This window comes from Hypanus sabinus, chromosome 23, assembly GCF_030144855.1.
Source record: "Hypanus sabinus isolate sHypSab1 chromosome 23, sHypSab1.hap1, whole genome shotgun sequence".
NCBI lineage: Eukaryota > Metazoa > Chordata > Chondrichthyes > Myliobatiformes > Dasyatidae > Hypanus > Hypanus sabinus.
This window is the reverse complement of record NC_082728.1, coordinates 20,521,414-20,544,437: the sequence shown is the minus strand read 5'-3', so window position 1 is coordinate 20,544,437 and position 23,024 is coordinate 20,521,414. Positions and strand designations below refer to the sequence as shown.

Sequence of the window (23,024 nt, the reverse complement as noted above, 5' to 3'; positions counted from 1 at the left end):
AGGACTGGGAATTAAATATCTAAGGATATCAAGTAATATGGAAGGCTAGGCAGGAAGGTAAGGTAATGCTCTTAATTAAAGATGAGATCAGGGTAATAGTGAGAGATGATATAAGATCTAAGGAGCAGGATGTTGAATCCATCTGGGTAGAGATTAGGAAAGATAAGGGAAAAAAAATCACTGGTGGGAGTTGTCTATTGGCCACCAAGTAGTACAGTGACACAGGCAATAAACAGACATATTTGAGGCATGTAAGAATGGAACCGTAGTCATCATGGGGAACTTTAACGCACATAGATTGGGTGAATCAAGTTGGTTGAGACAGTCTTGATCACTTCACAGAATGCATCCGTGATGGCTTTTTTGTACAGCATATTACTGAACCTACAAGGGAACGTGCCATCTTAGATATGGTCCTGTGCAATGAAACAAGATAAAATTAGTGATCTTGTAGTTAGTGATCCTCTTGGAAAGAGTGATCACAGTATGATTGAGTTTCTCATATAAATGGAGGGTGCAATAGTTCAATCTAAACCAGTGTATTATGCCTAAGCAATGGAGACGGCAATGGGATGAGGGCAATGGCTACTGTAGACTGGAAACACAGGCTACGTGGCAGAACTGTGGAAGACCTGCAAAGGGATTGTTCATGGTGCTCAACAAAAGTATATTCCAGTTAAAAGCAAAGATAGTCAGGATGGGGAGAGCCAACCTTGGAAAACTAAGGAAATAAAAGGCGTCAAATTAAAAGCTCATGCATACAAAGTCACCAGTTGTAGTGGGAAACTGGAAGATTGGTACAATTTTAAAAAGCAACAAAGAACCACTAAGTGAGCAATAAAAAAAAAATCTAGCACAAAGTATAAAATTGGATAGTAAAAGTTTTTTATGATTATATAAAGTGTAAAAGGGTGGCTAAAGTGAATGTAGGTACCTTAGGGGATGAGAAGGGGGAATTGATATTGGGTAATGAGGACATGACAGAGGCTTTGAATGACTATTATGTGTTGGTCTTCATGGTGAAGGACACGTCCAACATACCAAAGAGAGACGTTATGGATGCGATGGGAGGTGAGGACCTTGAAACAATATCTATCACCAAAAGGGTAGCGCTGAGCAGACTTGTGGGCCTGAAGATGGATAAGTCCCCTGGTCCTGATGGAATGCATCCCAGGGTACTGGAAGAAATGGCAAAAGTTATTGTAGAGGCTTTGGTGATAATTTGGTGTGGTGTGTGGCCAAGTGGTTAATGCATTGGACTAGCGATCTGAAGGTCATGAGTTCAAGCCCCAGCTGAGGCAGCGTGTTGTGTCCTTGAGCAAGGCATTTAACCACACATTGCTCCGGTTCACCCAGCTGAAAATGGGTTCTGGCAAAATGCCAGGGGTTAACCTCGTGATAGATTGGCGTCCTATCTTGTGGGGGGGGGGGGTAGTCTTGCACTCTCAGTCGCTTCACGCCATGGAAACCAGCATAAGCACCAGCCTGATGAGCCTATAAGGCTCGGGACAGACTTTAACTTAACTTTTTGGTGATAATTTACCAAAATTCTCTGGACTCTGGGCAGGTCCGGGCAGATCGGAAGATGGTGAATGTCACACCACTGTTCAAAAAAGGATGTAGGGAAAAAGCAGATAACAATAGGCTAGTTAGTTAAGATCTGTAGTTGTGAAAATGCTTGAAGCTGTCATTAAAGAAGAAATAACGAGGCATCTGGAAATAAATAGATCCTTCAGGCAGAGGCAGCATGAATTCAGCAAAGTCAGGTCCTGTTTGACAAACTTACTGGAGTTCTTTGAGGATATAATGAGTGCAGGGGATAGAGGTGAACAGATGGTTGTTATTTACTTGGATTTCCAGAAAGGCGTTCGATAAGGTGCCACATAAAAGACTTATCCATAAGATGGGTTGCATAGAATTGGGGGTGATGTATTAGCATGGGTGGAGGATTGGTTAACTAATAGCAGAGAGTTGGGATATAAGGGTGTTACTCTGGTTGACAGTCGGTGAGCAATATGCCACAGGGGTTGTTGCTGGGCCTGCAACTGTTCACAATATACATTAACAATCTGGAAGAGGGGACTGAGTGTAATTGTATCTAAGTTTGCTGATGATACTAAATTGAGTGGAAAAGCAAACTGTGCAGAAGATACGGAGAGTTTGCAGAGAGATATAGATAGGTTAAGTGACTGGGCGAAGATCTGCCAGATGGAGTACAATGTTGGTAAATCCAAGGTCATCTGCTTTGGAAGGAAAAATGGAAGAGCAGATTATTATTTAGATGGTAAAACATTACAGCATGCTGCTGTGCAGAGGGACTTGGGAGTGCTTGTGCATGAATCACAAAAGGGTGGCTTGCAGGTGCAACAGGCTATCTAGAAAACAAATGGAGTGTTGGCCTTCATTGTTAGAAGGATTGAATTTAAGAGCAGCGAGGTCATGCTGCAACTGTACCGGGTACTGGTGAGGTCACACCTGGAGTACTGTGTGCAGTTCTGGTCTCCTTACTTGCAGAAGGATATACTGGCTTTGGAGGCAGTGCAGAGGAGGTTCACCAGGTTGATTCCAGAGATGAGGGGGTTAGACTATGAGGAGAGATTGAGTTGCCTGGGACTGTATTTGCTGGAATTCAGAAGAATGAGAGGTGATTTATAGAAACATATAAAATTACGAAAGGGGTAGATAAGGTAGAAGCAGGAAAGTTGTTTCCACTGACAGGAGAGACTAGAACTAGGGGACATAGCCTCAAGGTTTGTAGGAGTAGATTTTTTTAAAATTTTTTTAAATCAGTTTTTCAAAACATTTTACAAATTAAAAACCCCAAATCCCAATGAGGAACATTAAAACAGGGCAAAATTAAGCATACAGTAACAATATATTACAAAGGAAGAGAATTTAGCAAAAGAAAAAGCACCTAAATTAAAGACAAGTAAGCTTAGTGTCCTCCCCAAGCCCCACAACACAAGAAAAAACAACAACAACTCCAGACCAACCACAACACAATATAGAGAGTATAGGTCAGGACAGCCAAGCTCCCAGACTGTGAATACACTCAGCAACAGAGGATAATAATGTCTTCTACCAGAAAAAAAAAGGAGCTGAAAGCACGGGACCAAAAAGAAAAAAAAACCCTAGTCAAGAGGAAGGTTATGAAAGTACTCGATAAAAGGTCCCCAGACCTTAGGGAACTTTAGATCCAAATTGAGAACTGGATAATGAATTTTTTCGAGGTCCAAACAGGCCATGATGTCGTTAAGCCATTGAGCATGAGTGGGAGGGGCAGCATCTCTCCATCTGAGGAGGATCAAGCGTTTAGCCAGAAGAGAGGCAAAGGATAATATTCGGCATTTGGTCGGACCCAGACATAAATCTGTCTCGTCCCAAAAACCGAACAGAGCAATTAAGGGGTTTGGTTCTAGGTGCTGATTCAGAATACACGATAACGTAGTGAAGACATCTTTCCAGAATTTCTCCAAGCTAGGACAGAACCAGTACATATGGATGAGAGAGGCCACACCCCTCTTGCATTTATCACAGAGCGGACTAACGCTAGGGTAGAATCGAGATAGTTTAGATTTAGACATATGGACTCTATGAACAATCTTAAACTGTAAAAGGCAGTGGCGAGCACAAAGAGAGGTTGAGTTAACCGATTTGAGAACTGAATCCCAGCTCTCCTCAGATAAGGAGATATTTAAATCCTGCTCCCAGGCCATTTTGATTTTATCCATGGGGGCCCGTCGTAAGGCTGCTAGTTTATCTCGGATGATTGATATTAGGCCTTTACCTAGTGGATTCATGGAAAGAAATAGGTCCATAGCGTTTTTCGCAGGCATTTCAGGGAAGTTAGGAATTAAAGGAGCAATAAAGTGTCGGATTTGGAGATATCTGAAAAAATGAGCATTGGGCAGATTGAACTTAACAGAGAGCTGCTGAAAAGAAGCGAAGCGATTATCAATGAAAAGATCTTCAAAATGTCTAATGCCCTTCCTATACCAAACCTGGAATGCTGAATCGTATGTAGTAGGTAAAAAAAGGTGATTATGAGCAATAGGGCTGGAAACGGAAAACCCCTGGAAACCATAGCATTTCCTGATCTGAGCCCATATACGCAAAGTGTGTCTAACAAGAGGATTAGCTATTGATCTGGGCAGACTACTAGGGAGTGATGAGCCAAGAAGTGCAGAGGTAGATAATTAGGAGTAGATTTAGGATGGAGATGAGGAGGAACTGCTTTTCTTAGTGGTGAATCTGGAATTTTCTGCCAAATGAAGCAGTGGAGGCTACCTCAGTAAATGTATTTAAGACAAGATTAGATAGATTTTTGCATAGTGGATGAATTAAGGGTTATGGGGGAAAAGGCAGGTAGGTGGAGATGAGTCCATGGCCAGATCAGCCATGATCTTATCGAATGGCGGGGTAGGCTCGATGAGCCAGATGGCCTACCCCTGCTCCTATTTCTTATGTTCTTATGTTCTCATGAGATATGAAGACCAAGTATTTTGAGTTCTGGGTGCCTAGAATGCACTGCCTGGGGTGATGGTAGAGGCTAGCCCAGCACCCCATTGGGGATTTTTAAAAGACATCTTGATGGGCACATGAATGAGGAAAATGGAACTTTATGGGCACTGTGTAGGCAGAAGGGATTCATTTAGTTGGCCATTTGATTTCTAATTTTGTGGTCTGGCACAACATTGTGGGCCGAATGGTCTGTTCCAGTGCTGTATTGTTCTTTGTTTTTCTTTAAGTTAATTAGTATTGAATAGCCAGGAATCTAGTAATTGTACGCTAAATTTATACATGAAGTTTATTTGTGGATTTCAGATGATGTGGCACATCATTTCACATTAATAGTTCAATATAAATTCTTTTGGTGCTATTCTTAAATTAATCATCGTAAACACCTGGATTCTATTGTATCAAGCTTCAAGTTCCCTGGTGTCCACATTTCCGAGGATCTCACCTGCTCCCTGAACTCCTCCATCCTGATCAAAAAGGTGCAACAGCGCCTTTATTTCCTGCAGAGCATCAAGAAAGCTCACCTCTGTCCCGGGATACTGACGGACCATTGAGAGCATACTCACCAACTGCAGCTCAATGTGATATGGCAGTGGTCCTGTATTGGACCGCAAAGCACTCCAGCGTGTGGTGAAAACTGCCCAGTGAATTACTGGCACCCAATTGCCCACCATTGAGAACATCTACCATAAACGCTGCCTGGGCAGGGCGAAAAGCATTATCAAGGATGCATCTCACCCTAACCATGGACTTTTTACTCTCCTCCCAACCAGTAGGCGCTTCACAAGCCTCTGCTCCTGCACCAGCAGGCACAGGAAGAGCTTCTTCCCTGAGGCTGTGACCCTGCTAAATCTCACATCACAGTGCTAAGCAGTATTGCACCCATATTGTACTGTCTCAGTACTTTTATATTTGTGTGCTGTAGCACTTTTCAGTCGAAGTAATTTTGTAAATAACACTGTTCTTTGCATTTCTGGTTAGATGCTAACTGCATTTCATTGGCTTTGTATCAGTACTCGGCACAATGACAATAAAGTTGAATCTAATCTAATCTAATAAGAATTTGTTCTTTTCGGTCCCATGTTGCTAACACTTCCTTGAGCAGAATAGACGTACAGTTCCAACCATACAGGGTCTGAGCCTGTTCTATGGTGTGAAGAAATTAAATGCCAGCTTTCTGATTTTTGCCTTATTGGGAAGAAAATAACCCCAATGAGCAAAGGTTTGGTACATCAGCTCTAATGAAACTGGTGCCCAAATGTCTTTCTGACAACACCTCTTCTCACCCTCTTTCTTGCCAAGGTACCATCGCTTTCTTTTGGTTCCTCTATTTCCTGCTTTATCTGCTCTCCAGGTGAGGTCTTCTATTCCAGAATGTCTGAAGTATCCTCAATTTTTCAGGAAACCTAGTTTCCTTTCTACTCTGGTTGATTGAGCCCTCTCTCAATTTTCCCGTTTACCCCCTCTGCTCTCACTCCACCTGCCTCCAGAGCTTGAGTTCCCCTTGATCTCCCCTTTCGCTCTACTGGTCTTCAGCACAATATCCTTTGCCATTTTCAACAGCTGACATGGGATCCCACCAGTAATCGCATTTCACCCTCCACAATCCTTTTTGACTTCTGCAGGAGCTATCCGCTCATCCTTCCCCGAATCAAAGGCACCTTCCCTTGCAACTGTAGGAGGTGGAATGTTTATTTCTACACCACCTCCTTCATCAGCGTCCAGAGACATTTCCAGGTGCCCCGGATGTGGCCTCCTCTAGACACAAAACCACTTTGCAAAGCACCCTCACTCTTCTGTAAAGGCCATCCTGAGTTTGCTGTTACACACCATTTGAACTTCCTTTCCCTTTCCTGCACTTAACCCAACAGCCTTCACTGCCGGGGTTAAGACAGACACAAACTAGAACAACAGAATTGGAATCAGAAATGCCGAAAAAATTATGCAGGTGCTGGAAATCCAAGACCAAGTCTGGATGAAGGTGCTTGGCCCGAAATGTCAACTGTTTACTCTTATAAACTGTTTCCATAGATGCTGCCTGGCATGTTGAGTTCCTCCAGCTTTTTGTGAGAATTGGAATTGGGTTAATTTTCACTGATGCACGTCATGAAATTTGGTGTTTTGTGGTAGCAGTACAGTGCAATGCATAAAACATGCTATAAATTTTAAGAAGTATGAAATATATCGTATTCAATATACATCTCAAATTAAATATGTAAATTAAATTTTAGAAGTAGTACAACAAGAGAGGAAGGGGAGTGTTTTTAGATTCATGATCTGTTAAGATATTTGATGGTGGAGGGGAAGAAGCTGTTCCTAAAATGAGTGCATCTTCAAGCTCCTGTACCCTTCTCTAGTAGCAATGGGAAAAGGGCACGTCCTGTTGGTGGGGGTCCTTAATGATGGATTGCACCTTCCATTCGGTCACCCATTTGCCTCTGCCTCCCAACTCCACCCCATCTGTCTACCATACCTCAGTGCTACTCAATCCACCTCTCACCTACCAGCCTGTCTCAGTACTCCCCTTCTCTTTAGACCAATTACCTTCCCTCTCCAGCTCTCTCTTCTGATGCAACCTATCAGTCTGACAAATTGACAATTCCCTTCCCTCCACAGATGCTGCTTGATCGTCTGAGTTCTTCCAGTGGCTTACTTGTTGCTCCAGATTTATTTATGGAGAATGTTATCAATGTTATTTTTCTTAAATGTCTACTTAAAGAGAATCATGGGAACTGTAGTTCCAGGTACCCTTTTATAATAGGTGTCCTGGGTATTTGTTGGGAAGGAGGCAGGTTTGAAACTAATTGGTAGAAATAATATTTGAGTGGTTGGATTATAGAATAACTTCTTGAAACAAACTATATAATTTACATTCTAGTTAGACTTCATTCAAGAAAGAAATTAACTTGGGAAGTATTACGTGAGTGTTTAAAGGTGCAAGGTGTGGTGAGTGGAAATATTTGGGCAGAGAAGGTGACTTTGAACCTCTGAGTTCCTTTAAATCAAAGATTACTTTATTCATTATAACTCTAATGTTGAATAGCACCAATATTTCTATCTGCCAGTGCATTGGTTAAACATCTGGGCTTCAGATATCTCACTGAATCTTAGTGCCATAAAGGAGGCCATTCAGCCCATCATGCCTATTCCAACCAAAATATTTAGGTTAAACAAATCAGTATGTAACAGTGTAAGCCCATGCTAATTTTAACTACTGGGAATATTTTAGCCTGGGACCATTCCACAATTTCTCATTGCCAATGTGTCCCTTTTACATTATTAGTCTCAGAAACAGGCTCCTTGAGCTAACCAGTATGCACCAGTCTGGCCTTCTGCCCTGTCTCATCTACCTGCACTCAGACAAAATCTCTTCAGACCACTCCCATCCATGAATTAATCCAAGTGTTTTAATGTTATATTAAACCTTAGTGTACTGTACCAGTTGACATGCTCAGCTTGTTCCACTTGCACTACTCTGTGAGTGAAGAAGTTACCCCTTGGATTACTCTTAAATATTTCACCTTTCATCCAAACCCATGACCTCTAGTTATAGTCTCACCCATCCTGAGGGGGAAAAGCCTGTATGGGTTCACCTTGCCTATACCCCTCATAATTTTGTATACCTCTACAAGATCTCCATGCACTGTCCTATGCTCAAGGGAATAAAGTCCTAACCTACACTTAACCTTTCCCTACAAGTGAGGTCCTCAAGTCCTGGCAACATCCTCGTAAAGCTCTGCATTCTTTTGAGCTTATTGAAATCTTTCCTGTGTTGATGGAAGTAATTTACTATACATCTTTATTACTGTTATAACTATGCCAACCTATTTCATTATGAGAGCGTCAGGGGGAACTGAAAGGATTAGCTTCTTTTTGCCCAGCAATTTCCTTGTTTCTAAAGGAATTTCTAGGTGGTTGGTTTTATGGGCTAGTTCTTAATCATGAAAATTGTGGAATGTCTACTTAAATGAAACATTATTTTGTTTGTCTTCTACAGGCATGACTTAAGAGTAAAACTACCGAGAGAGGGTGAAGCTCTGCCAGTCCTGAGTTGTTCTGGGGAACCGTTGACTTGAAGGATTGGGTCTTTTGTTCTCTCTCAATTCTATGTCGAATCACAATCAGGTTTATTATCACCAGCATGTGGCATGAAACTTGTTAACTTAGCAGCAGCAGCAGTACAATGCAATACGTGATAATATAGAAAGAAGAAAATAAGTAAATCAATAACAGTAAGTATATATGTATGTTAATTAGATTAAAGTAGTGCACAAACAGAAATTGTATATATACTTTTGAAAAAGTGAGGTAGTGTTTACGGGTTCAATGTCCATTTAGGACTCGTATGGCAGAGGGGGAGAAGCTGTTCCTGTGCTGCTTGAAGTGTCTAGGCTTCTATACCTCCTTCCTGATGGTAGCAATGAGAAGAGGGCATGTCCTGGGTGATGGGGGTCCTTAATGAAGAACACCACCTTTCTGAGGCACCGCTCCTTGTGGATGACTTGGATACTAAGGAGACTAGTACCCAAGATGAAGCTGACTAACACACACACACACAACAGTCTATAGAGCACCTGAGGTCCATAGACACCTCTGTTAATTGTAAGGGGACATTGCATAAAAGAGGTTGTGAATCCCCTGCTCTAGAATTTACAGAGTATGGTCCAAAAAAAGTACATCCTGTGAGCGACATTTCTGTGGGGAAAGTACCCTGTTAATGAGACAGGGCAGAGGAGAATGGCCTGACTGGTTCAAGCTGACAGGAAGATGACAGTAGCTCAAATAACCACACGTTACAATAGCAGTATGCTGAAGAGCATCTCTGATATGCACATCACATTGAACCTGGAAGTGGATGGGCTACAGCAGCAGAAGACCATGAACATACACTCAGTGGTACCTAATACAGTGGCCACTGAGTGTAAAGCTGTCCATTTCAGAGCTCATTTCAAGTAAGCAATGCCCCAGGATCCTAATGATGTACACTTGCTTCAAGGATTCTTAGTTTGGGAAGATGGTCTTCCAGTGTTCCTGTGAAACCAAAGAGCTGATCATTGATGACAGGAGGAAGAAGCAGGAGGTCCATGAGCCCAGTCATCATCAGAAGAATGGAGATAGAGAGAGTCAGTATTCCTTGGCGTTATTGTATAAGAGGATCGGTCTGAGACCACCAGCCTATTAGTTATAGAATCATAGGCCACTGTAGCAGATCCTTCAACTAATTCAGTCCATGCTGAACTGTTATTCATCCTAGTACCATTAATCTTCACCCAGACCACAGCTCTCCCTACCCCTCCCATCCAATGTGGCAGTCGGATCAGCATCCACCATCTCCGCTGGCAGCTCATTCCATCATTGCACCACCCTCTAAGTCCAGAGTTCCTAACCTGGGGTCCACAGACCTCTTTCTTCATGGTATCGGTCCATGGTATAAAACAAGACAGGGAATCCCTACTCTAAGTGAAGAAGTTCCCCCTCAGTTTCGCCTTAAATATTTAACCTTTCACCCCTAAACTATAATCTTTAGTTCTAGTCTCATCCAACCTCAGAAAAAGCCTGGCTGCATTTACCCTATCTATGCCCTCTATAGTTTTGTATGCCTCTATAAAAACTGCCATTGTTCACCTACATTCTAGTGAAACATGACCTAACCTAGAGTCATAGAAAATACAAAACAGGAACACCCTTCAACTCATCGAGTCCGTACTGAACCATTTAAACTGCTTAATACCATTGGTCTGCACCCAGACCATAGCCTTCCATACCCTGGCATACTTGTATCTTTCCAAATTTCGCTTAAATGCTGAAATTGAGCTTGCATGCACCACTTGAACTTGCAGCTCGTTCTACACTCTCATGGCCGTCTGAGTTTCCCTTCATGTTCCCCTTAAACTTCTCACCTTTCACACTTAACCCATGACCTCTAGTCGTAGTGTCACCCAACCTCAGTGGAGAAAGCCTGCTTGCATTTAACTCACCTCTAGCCCTCATAATTTTGTATGCATCTATCAAATCTCCTCACAGTCTTCTATGTATCAAGGAATAAAGTCCTAACCTATTCAATATTTCCATATAACTCAGGTCCTCCAGACCTGGCAACATCCTTGTAAGTCTTCTCTCTATTCATTCAATCTTATTTACATCTTTCCTGTAGGTAGGTAACCAAAACCATACACAATAATCCGAATTAGGCCTCAGCCACGTCTTGTACAACTTCAATGCAACATCCCAACTCATGCCCTCAATACATTGATTTCTGAAAGCCAGTGCACCAAAAGCTTTTTTATGCCCCTATCTACCTGTGTTACCACTTTCAATGAATTATGGACCTGTATTCCCAGATCCCTTTGTTCTACCACATTCCTCAGTACCCTACTATTCATTCTGTAAGAGCTTCCCCGCTTGGTCCTAGCAAACTAGAACACCTTGCACTTGAATGCATTAAATTGCATCTGCCATTTTTTTTCAGCCCATTTTTCCAGCTGGTCAAGAGCCTGCTGCAAGATCTGATGGTCTTCCTTGCTGTTCACTAAACCCCCAGTTTTGGTGTCATCCACATATTTGCTGATCCAATTAACCACATCATCATCCAGATCATTGATACAGGTAACAAACATCAACGGACCCAGCACTGATTGTCAGCAGTCCACTAGCCACAGAGAGGCAACCATCTATTACCACTCTCTGGCTTTGCCCACAGAGCCAGTGTCTAATCCGATTTACAATGTTAGGTTGGCACAACATTGTGGGCCGAAGGGCCTGTACTGTACTGTGCTGTACTATTCTATGTTCTAACATCTTGAATGCCAAGTGACTGAACCTTCTTGACCAATCTCCCACGTGGGATTTTGTCAGATGCCTTGCTAAGCTCTGTGTAGACAACATCCTCTGCCTTGTCTTCATCATTTTTTTCTTGATAACTTCCAAAAAATTTCTTATGTTTGGTTAGCCATGATCTACCACACACAAACCAATGCTGACTATCCCCATGTCCATGTCTATCCAAATATTCAAATCTGGTCCCTTAGAATACTTCCTAATAACTTTCTCACCACTGATGTCCAGCTTGGCGGCCTATAATTTCCTGGTTTATTTTTAGAGCTTTCCTTAAACAGTAGAACCACATTAGCTATCCTCCAATCCTCCGGTACCTCACCGGTTGCTAAGGGTGATTTAAATATCTTTGCTAGGGCCCCTGCATTTTCTGCACTTGCCCCCCATAGGGTCCAAGGGAACACCTTGTCAGGCCCTGAGGATTTATATACCCTACTTTGCCTCAAGAGCAATCACCACCTCCTCTGTAATCTGTATAGGGTTCATGACTTGGCTACTGCTTTGCATCACTTCTATAAACTCTGTGCCCATCTCCTGAGTAAATACAGATGCAAAAAAAATCCATTTAAGATCTCCCCCCCCCCCCCCACCCCATCTCTTTTGGCTCCACACAAAGGTTACCATTCTGATCTTCCAGGGGACCAATTCTGTCCCTTGCAATTCGTTTGTTGTTAACATATCCCTTGGGATTCTCCTTCACCTTGTGTGCTAAGGCAACCTCATGTATTCTTTTAGCCCTCCTGATTTCTTTTAAGTGTTCTCTTGTGTTATCTCATTTGCTCCTGTCTGCCTATACCTGCTATTCAAGCTTTGCCAGAAAACAGCTTGTCCCAATCCACGCTTGCCAGATTCTTTTCAATACCATCAAAATTGTCCTTTCTCCAACTTAGAATTTGAACCCATGGACCAGCCCTACAGTATCTTTTTCCATATTTACCTTGAAAGTAATGGCATTATGATCACTCAAGGCAACTTCTGTCACCTGCTGTCTCAATACCTAATAAGAGATCAAGTATCACACACTCTCTTGTTGGGACTTCTATGTACTAATTAAGGAAACTTTCCTGAACACATTTGGCAAGCTCTATCCCATCTAGTCCTTTTACAGTATGGGAGTACCGATCTCGGGTTCCTTTTTTCAATTTGATGCAGGTCCTCAGCTCTCAGCAATGTCCTTGTAGATGTCCTGGTTGTCAGTCTTTATCTGTTTACCTATTATTTTTGTAAAATTCTACTGTCTCTTTCTTTCCCTATAAATGCCTGCAAGAAAATATATCTCAAGGTAGTATGTAGTGACATATGCATACTTTGATAACAAATTTACTTTGAACTTTGATTTTTGTTCTAGAAATTGGCATTTAAAAAGCAACCTGAGCCCTTAGTGTGGGCCCAAAGCTCCCAAAACTTCCCAAAACTCAGAATTCAGTATTAAAATGTTTCTTAATGTTCTGGCCATATTTCACTACACAAAAGATTTTGAATTGGGACTTTGATTTTTATGGAAATTTAAAATGTTTTCTTGGAGCTTTCTGTTTGGACATGGTTCAAAGGCCTTGCGAATATTTGTGAAATCTAGCTGTTATGTAAGTAAACATTACTTTCAAGTTCATGATTCTTCTCAGTTACAACTAGATGAACAGGACCACAGCAAAACCAGTAATGAAACTTAGGATCCTCTGGGCAAATCATATCACATTCCATGATCTCATAAAGCATGGAATTAAACAGTGGAACTTTCATTGGCACACTTATCTTTATGTTTTATTCCAAACTAACAAAGAAATCATGATAATTGTTGCACATTGCATCATTAAATATGTTAGTATGCTATGAAAATAAATGACTTTACAATGATTGCTATTCACATTCAAGAAAATGAGCTATTATACTAAATAATTATTATGGTTTCACTTAGTGTAATGGTGCATTAGAAAAATCACTGGGACATTTGGAATAGTAATTTCTTTGAGGACTGGACAATTCCTTCATTTGGTCAACAGGGAATAGATTCAGACATGCACTTGATTCAACGTAAGGGATAATGTGACATTTTTTTAAAATTTGGCCGGTGGCACATACTGTAATGTGAGTTTACTGACAGAAAGTAGTTTCATATTGTTTTAGATTTTCCAGTGAGTGTAATAAGTTCCAAACTTCATTTGATGAGACCATAGATATTTGTTTTACCCATATTAAAATAATAACTGACATGTCTAATCTTCACAGTGCTATGATTTTAGAAAGTGAAATGTCTATTACATTTAACGTCTTCAGCTATGAACTTATTAGCTTCAAGAAACTAATTTTGAATAATGCCTAATTTTAAATCTCAAGTCTAATGTTTCAAGGGTTGTATAATTGACTAGAAAGTATAATAATTATAGGCCATTATAAATGGTGCCGCCTTTTTAATTTACTTTTGTTCAAAAACAAGTCACAGCTGTGTTGCTTTTCCATCGCCTGTCCCCTGGGCAACCACAGGTAATTCTATGCAAACAGAAAATTACAATCTTATTTGCAGATGATACTGCTTGGTAAATATGGTTTTACGTCCTCACTAACATTACCATCAAGGACTTATTCATTTATTTTATATATAAAAAAATTCTTAAGGGCTGCCAAGATTCTCCAGAATCAGTTCTTAACTTCACAGTAACAAAAATCCCAAATGGCCTTCACTGGAAAGTATGAATTGGAGAGTCAGGAAAACTTTGAGCAACTCATGAAAGCTCTGGGTAAGTTTCAATGGTAGCTCATCTAAAAATGTGTTTAAGTGCATTTATGAGGGATATAAATAAATTACTGTGATGTGCAATATTGTGGTTAAAATCAGTCCGCACTTGGGTGCTAAGTAAGGGACTGATGATAGCTCACTTATTTAATTTGACATTTTATGTTCTACTTAGTTTTCTTTCCATCTGATTTTCATTGCAAGCTGCTGCATTAGAAACTTGTTCCGGAGCTGAAGCAAGAGACATTTTATGGGACAATAACTACTTTGAGCATACAGATTTCAGATTTGTACAGATAGTTGCTAAGTGAAATATTGATTTGGTTGTAGTGTTGCTTTGAGACACAATAATTGAAAAATGTTTGTTATTTGGACAGGCTATTGATAACTGGAAGTAATTATCCCAGAAAATAAAATTAAAGGGTTTCTGAGTTGAATATGATGAAACCAGGGATCCACTTGAGAACTACATACAAATACTTTAGCTCAATATTTTGCATTGCGGCACAGTAGTTGTATTAAAATAACAAAGATGAAATGCAGGATGAGAATGCTGATGTTTTAACCTATTTCTTAAGAGCCCCTTCCCAACTATTAGTATGACAAACCATTTTGTTGCTTAATCCTCTACAGCTAAATCTAATTTCTCTGCTATTGACTCAGTCCTTCAGTTTTGAGTTGGATAATTTTTCAACTTGACCTGATCCGTCATTTAATGCAAAATGGATAACGTATTAGGGTTCTGTGCTACCAAAGGTAAAAGGCTATACTGTACTCGCATTTATTTGATTTGCTGTAGTTTGGCTTTAATTAGCTTCTGCATCATTCTGTTCCCTTATTTCTTCTCTCCCCAATTAGTGGCTACAGCCAAAGTTCCTTTTGTTTCTGTGAATGTTTGCAGAAGGAACTAGATGTAATACTATACTGTTATTCATTCAGAAACTGGGGGTCACCATAAGTGAGTTTCACGCACCACTTAGAGCACACAGGAATGATTTTTAAAAATGGTATGTTGGTTTATTGAGGAAATGCAGTCAATACTTGCAGTTTTCTAAAACCCCGTCTGAAAGGGGGCTTTAATTTGAGAGGGAAACTAATTAGCATTGAGCAAAGTAGCAGCATTGCTTTCGAATGATATACTTGATAAAAAAAATCAGGGCTTTTTTTTAAAAAAAAACATAGTTTCACCAGTACTTCATTTTTTGAAAACCCATTACACCAAACAACATGTATACATTACACAAACTCTGGAAGGGATTATGGAAAATGTTATGGTGGCTGGCAAATTAGCAGGCACTGGTGCACCTGCCCCTCCTCCTTTCCAGCAAAGAAAACAAATTGTTTTCTTCCCAACTATTGAGCCCCAGGAAGATCCTGATAATGGGAGTGGAGTAAATAATAGAATTATGCAGTTGAACTGGTCCTTTTAAAGGGATTAAACTCCATTGTTACTGATTTGAAGAGCTTGACGTTGTATTTAGTAATGTGTATGTGAGTGGCATACTGTGAAAATTAAAAGTTTCCCCAAACAGAGTGCTAACTCCTAGTCTTACTGTAGTCTGAAGTGCAGCACTTGCATTGTTCTAGGTGGAATTAAAGCAAGATACTTCTATAAAGCCACTCACGATAACAACATATGCCTTTTTCATATTTATTTTCTTGACTTAAATACCTCAAGTAATTGAGACTAAATTTCACTGATAATTGTGACACAAATTTCAATATTGCAACTTGTGTTTGCTTCAATGCCAATTTATTTTGCATTTGTAAACAACTTTATGTAATGGCCCCTCTATATCTGCAATCCAATGCACTTCCTTTTAATTCAGACAATAAGAACCTAGTGTGCCTCTCTCCTCGGCAGCATCTATGGAGAGGAATAAAGAGCTGACGTTTCATGCCAGGATGCTTCATCTGATGAAAATCAGCTCAAAATATCAGCCAGGCCTGTTGAGTTCCTCCAGGATCTTGAATGTGTTGCTGTGAATTTCCAACATCTGCCGAATCCCTTGTGTTAATGATGTGCCTCTCTCCCTCCTTGATTTGAAGAGTCTGACCTCCCATGAGAAAGTAGATGAGGACTCTTGTGTGCTTGTATCGAATCACAGTAAAACATTCAAACTCCTTCCACGTTGGTGGAGAACATCCTCCATCTGGGCTTCCACTGCAGTTAACAGATCTGAGGGTGCTTTTCACTTTCCTGTGGATAGTTACTGAATTATTTGTGCATTTGCTTTAATTAGGATTCTCGGACGATATCATAAAGAAATACAAGGACAAAAGCAGCACTGTTGAGTTTTCTCAGGATGGCGATTCCTTTCAATGCAGTTACCACTTTGGAAACAGAGTCATTACAAACAATTTCACCATTGGACAAGAGACTGAATTCGTATCTTTCACGGGGCATAAAGTTAAGGTAGGAATGCTCACATTTTTTAAAAAGGAAATAGTTTCCAAAAACAGCTATTAACCTACTTAATTCCAATTATCTTCATTTCTGAGACTTGATCAGGAGCAAAATTAGGCCATTCTGCCCCACCCTTCCATCATGGCCGATTCATTATTCCTCTCAACCCTGTTCTCCTGCCTTCTCCCTGTAACTGTTGATGCCCTTACTAATTAAGAACTTGTCAAACTCTGCTTTAAGTATACCCAACAACTTGGCCTCCACAGCCATCTGTGGCAAAAATTTCCACAAATTCACAACCCTCTGGCTAAAGAAATTTCTCCTCATCTCTGTTCTAAAGGGATGTCCCTCTGTTCTGAAGCTGTGCCCTCTGGTCCTAGACTCGCCCACGATAGAAACCATCCTCTCTATGTCCACTCTATGCAGGCATTTTGATGTCAAATAGGTTTATATGAGATTCCCCCTCTTTTTCTAAACTTCAGCGTGTACAGAGTAAAACCACAGGTCATATTTCCCAGAACAAAATTTGCTTTGTTTCCTTGAAGCTCGTTAATAAGTAAGTGGATTGTTATATATCATGAGCAATTTCTCAGGTAAAACCCAGATCAGCACTCCATGGTGTATTTTATTACATCTCAGTTATATCTCTAATCTTTTCATCCATTTTTAATTACGTTTATTTTCTCCGGATTTGGATTTTTTCATGAGCTTTATTGGTTTATTAATCATCACCTATTTGTTTTGGAATCCAGACTTCTCTTGTAATCCCATCCTTTGAAAAAGAAACCGCTTCCACAAATTTACATACACTGAAGAGTTCTGATGATCACACCTGAAAGAAATCCATTGGCTTTTACTCAAGTAAAATCAATGTTTAACATTTATCTTAATAGATAGCTTACTGGGGTGAAAAAAAAACCTAAAAGATCTTGTATTTTGCTGGTGGGGGAGTGCAAAGGAGAGTAATGTGCTGATCTATTGATCATATTTCATGAAAACTACTAAACATGGCCTCAGGATTCAACAAGCTAAGATTTTACATTCCAAGAGTGCTTTCTTATATATAAGACTCTAAGATATTGGAGCCGAAGTAGGCCATCGAGTCTGCTCCGCCATTCAATCCGTCATCCCCACTCCCCTACCTTCTCCCCACAGCCTTTGATGCCCTGGCTAATCAAGAACCTATCTATCTCTGCCTTAACTACACCGAATAACTCGGCCTCCACAACCTCTTGCGGCAACAGATTCCACAGATGGACTAAAATAATTTCTCCGCATCTCTCTCCTAAATGGATGTCCTTCAATCCTGAAGTCATGCCCTCTTGTCCTGGACTCCCCTACCATGGGAAATAACTTTGCCATGTCTAAACTGTTCAGGCATTTTAACATTTGATGCACCATCAATAACTCACACTGAGACGTAGGCGAGATATCGGCTTTTATTGACTGGAAGAAGGAACCAGGAGTGAGTGTCTATCATACAAGGTCCTGGAGACTGAGGCCGAGTGTCAGGCCGCAGGTCTCCTTTATACAGGGGCCTGTGGGAGGAGCCACAGGAGCAGTCAGCAGGGGCGTGTCCCGACAGGCACATAGTTCACCACAACATTTGGAATGTTTCTCTGAGATCCCCCCTCATTCTCCTGAACTCCAGGGAATACAGCCCAAGAGCTGCCAGACGTTCCTCATACGGTAACCCTTTCATTCCTGGAATCATTCTTGTGAATCTTCTCTGAATCCTCTCCAATGTCAGTATATCCTTTCTGAAATAAGGAGCCCAAAACCGCACACAATACACAATACCGCACAGTGTGGTCTCACGAGTGCCTTATAGAGCCTCAACATCACATCCCTGCTCTTATATTCTATACCTCTAGAAATGAATGCCAACATTGCATTCACCTTCTTCACCACTGACTCAACCTGGAGATTAACCTTTAGGGTATCCGGGACAAGGACTCCCAAGTCCCTTTGCATCTCTGCATTTTGAATTCTCTCCCAATCTAAATAATAGTTTGCCTGTTTATTTCATCCACCAAAGTGTTTTGAAGGGGTTTATAACAATTTTCTTTCATCTTTTGCAGTGAATGATGAGATGGGTTTACATCACCCTGTTTGGTTTTCTTTAGGCCTTGACCAGACTGGAAGGTGAGAATAAGCTCGTTGTCACAATGGATGGGTTGACTGTAGTCATGGAGATGAGTGGAGACAAAATGATTGAAGTAAGTCACTATTACTACTGGCTTTGCTGCTGATTGAGTTGAAGCTGTTCTTCACGATTGCTCATAGTCTTATCAAAGGCCAGATTCTGTGCATGCCAGGAACTCTGACTTCATCAGATTTCTGGAAACCTCTCACTAAATCATGGGCTTGAATATTCCCTTCAGAGGTTTAAAGCTGTCTAGCCAGACATATAACACCTAATCAATTTATACAACTTAAAAAATAGAGAGTGAAAAAATAACATTCCACAATTATAAACAATTCTTGAGATATTATCATTCTACTCACCGAGAACAAATGGCTAAAAACCATAGTCAGACTGAAATTAACAGAGTTAAGAGGGATGTTTCAAATTACTCAAAATAGCAGATTGCCTGAGGCCTTAGCCTAGGATCAAAGGTTTAGACTTACTTAAATTTCCTAACTGAAGGAATGGTGATGAATTTATTTCTGAATTAAAGGCCGCAGAAAAAAATATATTCAATGCGGATTGAAACAATGCTATCTACACCAATTAAGAGAGATTGCGCAACCAGTATGGCTGATGGATTAGTGCTAAATGAGCTGCAAACTTGCTCGTCTAGGTTCAATCCTGAATTTTGCAGCTGTTTCTATGTGCAGTTTTCATGTTCTCATTCTGGCCATGTGGTTTTCCCCAGCTGCTGCTGACTCATTTTGGTGTCTTTGAACCTGCAAAAGCCAGACAAACATCCACTGTCCCAGCTGCATCTCATTAGCATAATGGCACGCAGTCACACAGCACAGAAATAGACCTTTGATTTACAGACTCAGCTCTGGACAGTCGGCACCCATTTGCACTCACTCCACTGTATGTTTCCCACATTCCCATCGAAACCTCCCACCGATTCTACCACTCAGCTACACATCAAGGGGAATTCATAACGGACAACTCTTCCCGAACGCGTTCCGATGCAGTGGCCATTCTGGAGCCAATGAAAGGTGCTTTTTTCTCTTTGTGAAGTGTTTTTTATGATTGCGTGACCACACTGGACGACAAGAGCTTGGGCTACTTGTTGATTGGAGCAGCCGGCAAGTGAGCGAAGGAGCCGATCTAGGTACAGACCATGTTACTCGAAGTGCACGAAGGTGCTGTGCAGTGTAACCGTGGCTGACTGTCTTGGCCATTTCTCTTGTGATTGCAACTCCTTATTGGACATTGATGATATAAGTTGACACAGCCCTGTTTCCCTTGTTTGGTGGGAAGACAGGCTGCGTAGCCTCGGTTTTATCGAGGACTGAGCCTTCAAGTCACGGGCTTGCCTGCTGCTGCAGTCCGGATGAGGAGATGTCGGATGTGGTGCAGAGAGGCGTCCGTGCTTGGTTGGGCACTGGCCTCTCCCATCGCTGCTGCCCTTCAGGGTTTGATCGGTGGAATGACCGGCTGATCTGCGGGAACTGTTCCACCAATTTGCAGGACATGTCACTCAAGTTTCTTTGTGCGACTTTTTTTTTTAGCTCGCTGTTTTGCACGTGCTGTGTAAGTTTTGCACCTTTGGCTCCTGAGAAACACTGTTCCATTTGGCTGAATTCATATATTGTTGAATGATAATTAAACGATTTGATTTGAGACCAACTTGCATATCTTTGGGATGTGAGAGAAGTCTAGAGTTCCTGGAAAATCTTGCAGAATGTGCAAACTCTGCAAGGTCAGCATTGGCAAATGGATTGAATCTGGGTTACTGGAGCTGAGAGATAGCAGCTCTGCCATTAAAAAGTGTTTGTTTTAGCATTTCCAGTATTGATATTATCGATATTAACGGTCCAAATGCAAGGCAGTGAATTCATTGTGAGTCTTGTTAGATTTTTCAACTTGCAATAAGATGTTACCTTCATTCTTGGTCCATAATCACTTGCAGCAATGAATTTTAACACCAAATTCAAGATATTAAAGCAATTTTCTTAATTTTTGTAGTTTTTTAAAGATTAGCTGCTACACATTAACAATTATGTACAATAAAAGTGTTGTTATATATAAGCCCTAAGGTAGTCAGCATTCAATGGGATTGTAAAATCTCTGTAGATTGCAAATTAAATTTAAAAAAAACGCTTTCATTTCACTTTGATTTTACCAACTTTATTTGCTGGAGTTTAAAAGACTGACGTGGGGGGGGGGGGGGTGGAATTTCATTGAAATCTGTCGAATATTGAAAGCCCAAGATAGAGCTGCCATGGAGAGGATGTTGCCTGTAGTGGGAGAGCATAGGACCAAAGTGAACAGCTTCAGAATAGAAGGATGTCTCTTTAGAACAGACGAGGAGGAATTTTTTTTAGCTAAAGGACATTGAATCTGTGGAATTCATTACCAGAGATGGCTGTGGAGACCAAGAAATTGGATATATTTAAAACTTAATTAGTAAAGTGTCAAAGGTTACAGGGAGAAGGTGGGAAAATGGGGTTTAGAGGGATAAGTAATGAGCCATGACTGAATAGCAGAACAGATTCAATGGGCCAAATGATCTAATTCTGCTCCTATGTCATATGGTCTTATAGAATCCTGATCTGCTGATGAAGTTACTCTGAATCAATAACCAATTTTTATCTTTTCAGATACTTGCAACTAATCCTGTAATTATAGCTGGTTCTGATCCTGCCTATTTTGTGATAAGTATGTATAATAATTAAGTATTTCACTTCTGTACCTTGCTTTCTTTCAGACTTTTACTAATGGAGAAGTTACCTTCAAGAAAATTAGCAAAAGAATATAAAGTACAGAATTAAATGAAGCCTGAACTGCACTGTGTTAATGAAAGGAACCCAACCACTTTAAACTCTGATACAAATGGATTATTAGTTAATTAATTCTGTGGAAAGGGTTTTTAAAACATTCTGTCCATGTTAAGTACATAATGAATACATCACACTCTGAAAATCTCTAGAATCTGGTTAAATGGTTTACGGAACAATTTTAACAGTTGCCTGGAAGGAAACATATCCCTTATGTAATTATTTGTTTTCTGTAAACTGAATAATGACAATTGCTTTAAAGCATTATAAAATGAGTTTAGCCAGATGCTGAATTTTTTATATAAAAAAGCAAAGTACTGTAATAAAAACAGATAATTGATGTCAAACATTAGTGATGCAAAGATTTTGCCTAGCCTAAGTATTCCAGAATTGTCTATAATTTTACGCAAGTCACGACAAAATGTAACTGTCAGAATGGCACCATTTTTTCCTTCTGAACATTTTTTTGTTAAAATTATTCTCATTAGATAACGTAAGGATATTTCTTAAGGAGTGAGAGGTAATAAATTACAAAGGGCATATGGATATTTGGTATAAATAAAACTTGTGTATTGTTTATGGTCAATTTGCAATTAGAAATATTCTTTTCAAAGTATAGAGAGAGTTGTGCTCAATAAGACACTAAGAGATTAAAATTTAAAATCTCTCCCATTGTCTCCTGGTTTTGTTCGAATACCTTACTGTGACCACACTAGATCAGGTTTTGAACACATGCCAAGAAAAATAAAATTATGATATATTCAATAGTCCCCACATTTTAATTTTTGCATGACTTCAACAAAAGAAGAACTCATCTTCTGGATTTATTTGGCAAGTTTTTCCATGGCCATTCTATCTTTAGGGTGGAGCACACCCTCCCACCATGTCATTAATGAATGAAAAATTAAGTACATAAAATAATTATTTAAGTAGATCATCATTAAAAAAGAAACAAATAATTTCCATTGTGTTGTTATACTGACCCTTTCATCATGAAGACCAAATAACACTTGCCTTCAATGAGTGTACAATTGATTTTTGTATGGGGGAGAAAATGAATTAGCTGGTGATTTGAATCACTACAGAGCAATATGTTAGATGATTGAGTATTTGTATTATGTAACTATATAACAGTGAATCAAAAGAAACAGACCATATTTTCAAAATCACAAATGGAACTTTTCTCATTTATCACTCTGGCAAAATGTTCCTCTTCTTTTGCTGATATACTTCCAGCGCATTGTGCTGTTGGCATTTAGGACAGTAATGAAGGTCCTCCATCTCTGTCTGTCCTTGGCAGCCAAGCAAGTCCCAGGTGGAGACACACACAGATGTAGAATGATTCTTCATTGCTGTTTCTAGCTTTGTTTGACCACTGAAGTTTGTTGGCCATGAGCTGAACCCCCGAACCTGGAAGACCAGTGGACCACTTTTAGTCCGGACTCTACCCTTTTACTTGACTGGTATGGGTGACGCTACCAAGAGCCAAAACATAAAGCCTTGATTCCAGCCATCATTGCTCTCCGAGTCATTGAGGCAAACAAGCCGCCAAACTAGACAAGGTTCTGG

General features: G+C 40.3%; 1 protein-coding gene across 2 annotated transcripts; it reads left to right on the top strand.

Annotated features, from left to right (window-relative positions):
* Positions 1-8,529: 8,529 nt before the first annotated feature.
* On the top strand, positions 8,530-23,024 carry LOC132380306 (fatty acid-binding protein 1, liver-like). Of its 2 annotated transcripts, XM_059949060.1 has the most exons (5): positions 8,530-8,750; positions 13,966-14,087; positions 16,327-16,499; positions 18,617-18,709; positions 21,386-23,024. In XM_059949060.1, the coding sequence occupies exons 2-5, from the start codon at positions 14,021-14,023 to the stop codon at positions 21,434-21,436; spliced, it is 384 nt and encodes a 127-aa protein (XP_059805043.1). In that variant the 5' UTR covers positions 8,530-8,750; positions 13,966-14,020; the 3' UTR covers positions 21,437-23,024. The 2 variants fall into 2 exon arrangements, with proteins under 2 accessions (XP_059805043.1, XP_059805044.1); XM_059949061.1 differs by lacking the exons at positions 8,530-8,750; positions 21,386-23,024 and adding an exon at positions 17,243-17,351 and having other exon boundaries at positions 13,792-14,087; positions 18,572-18,638.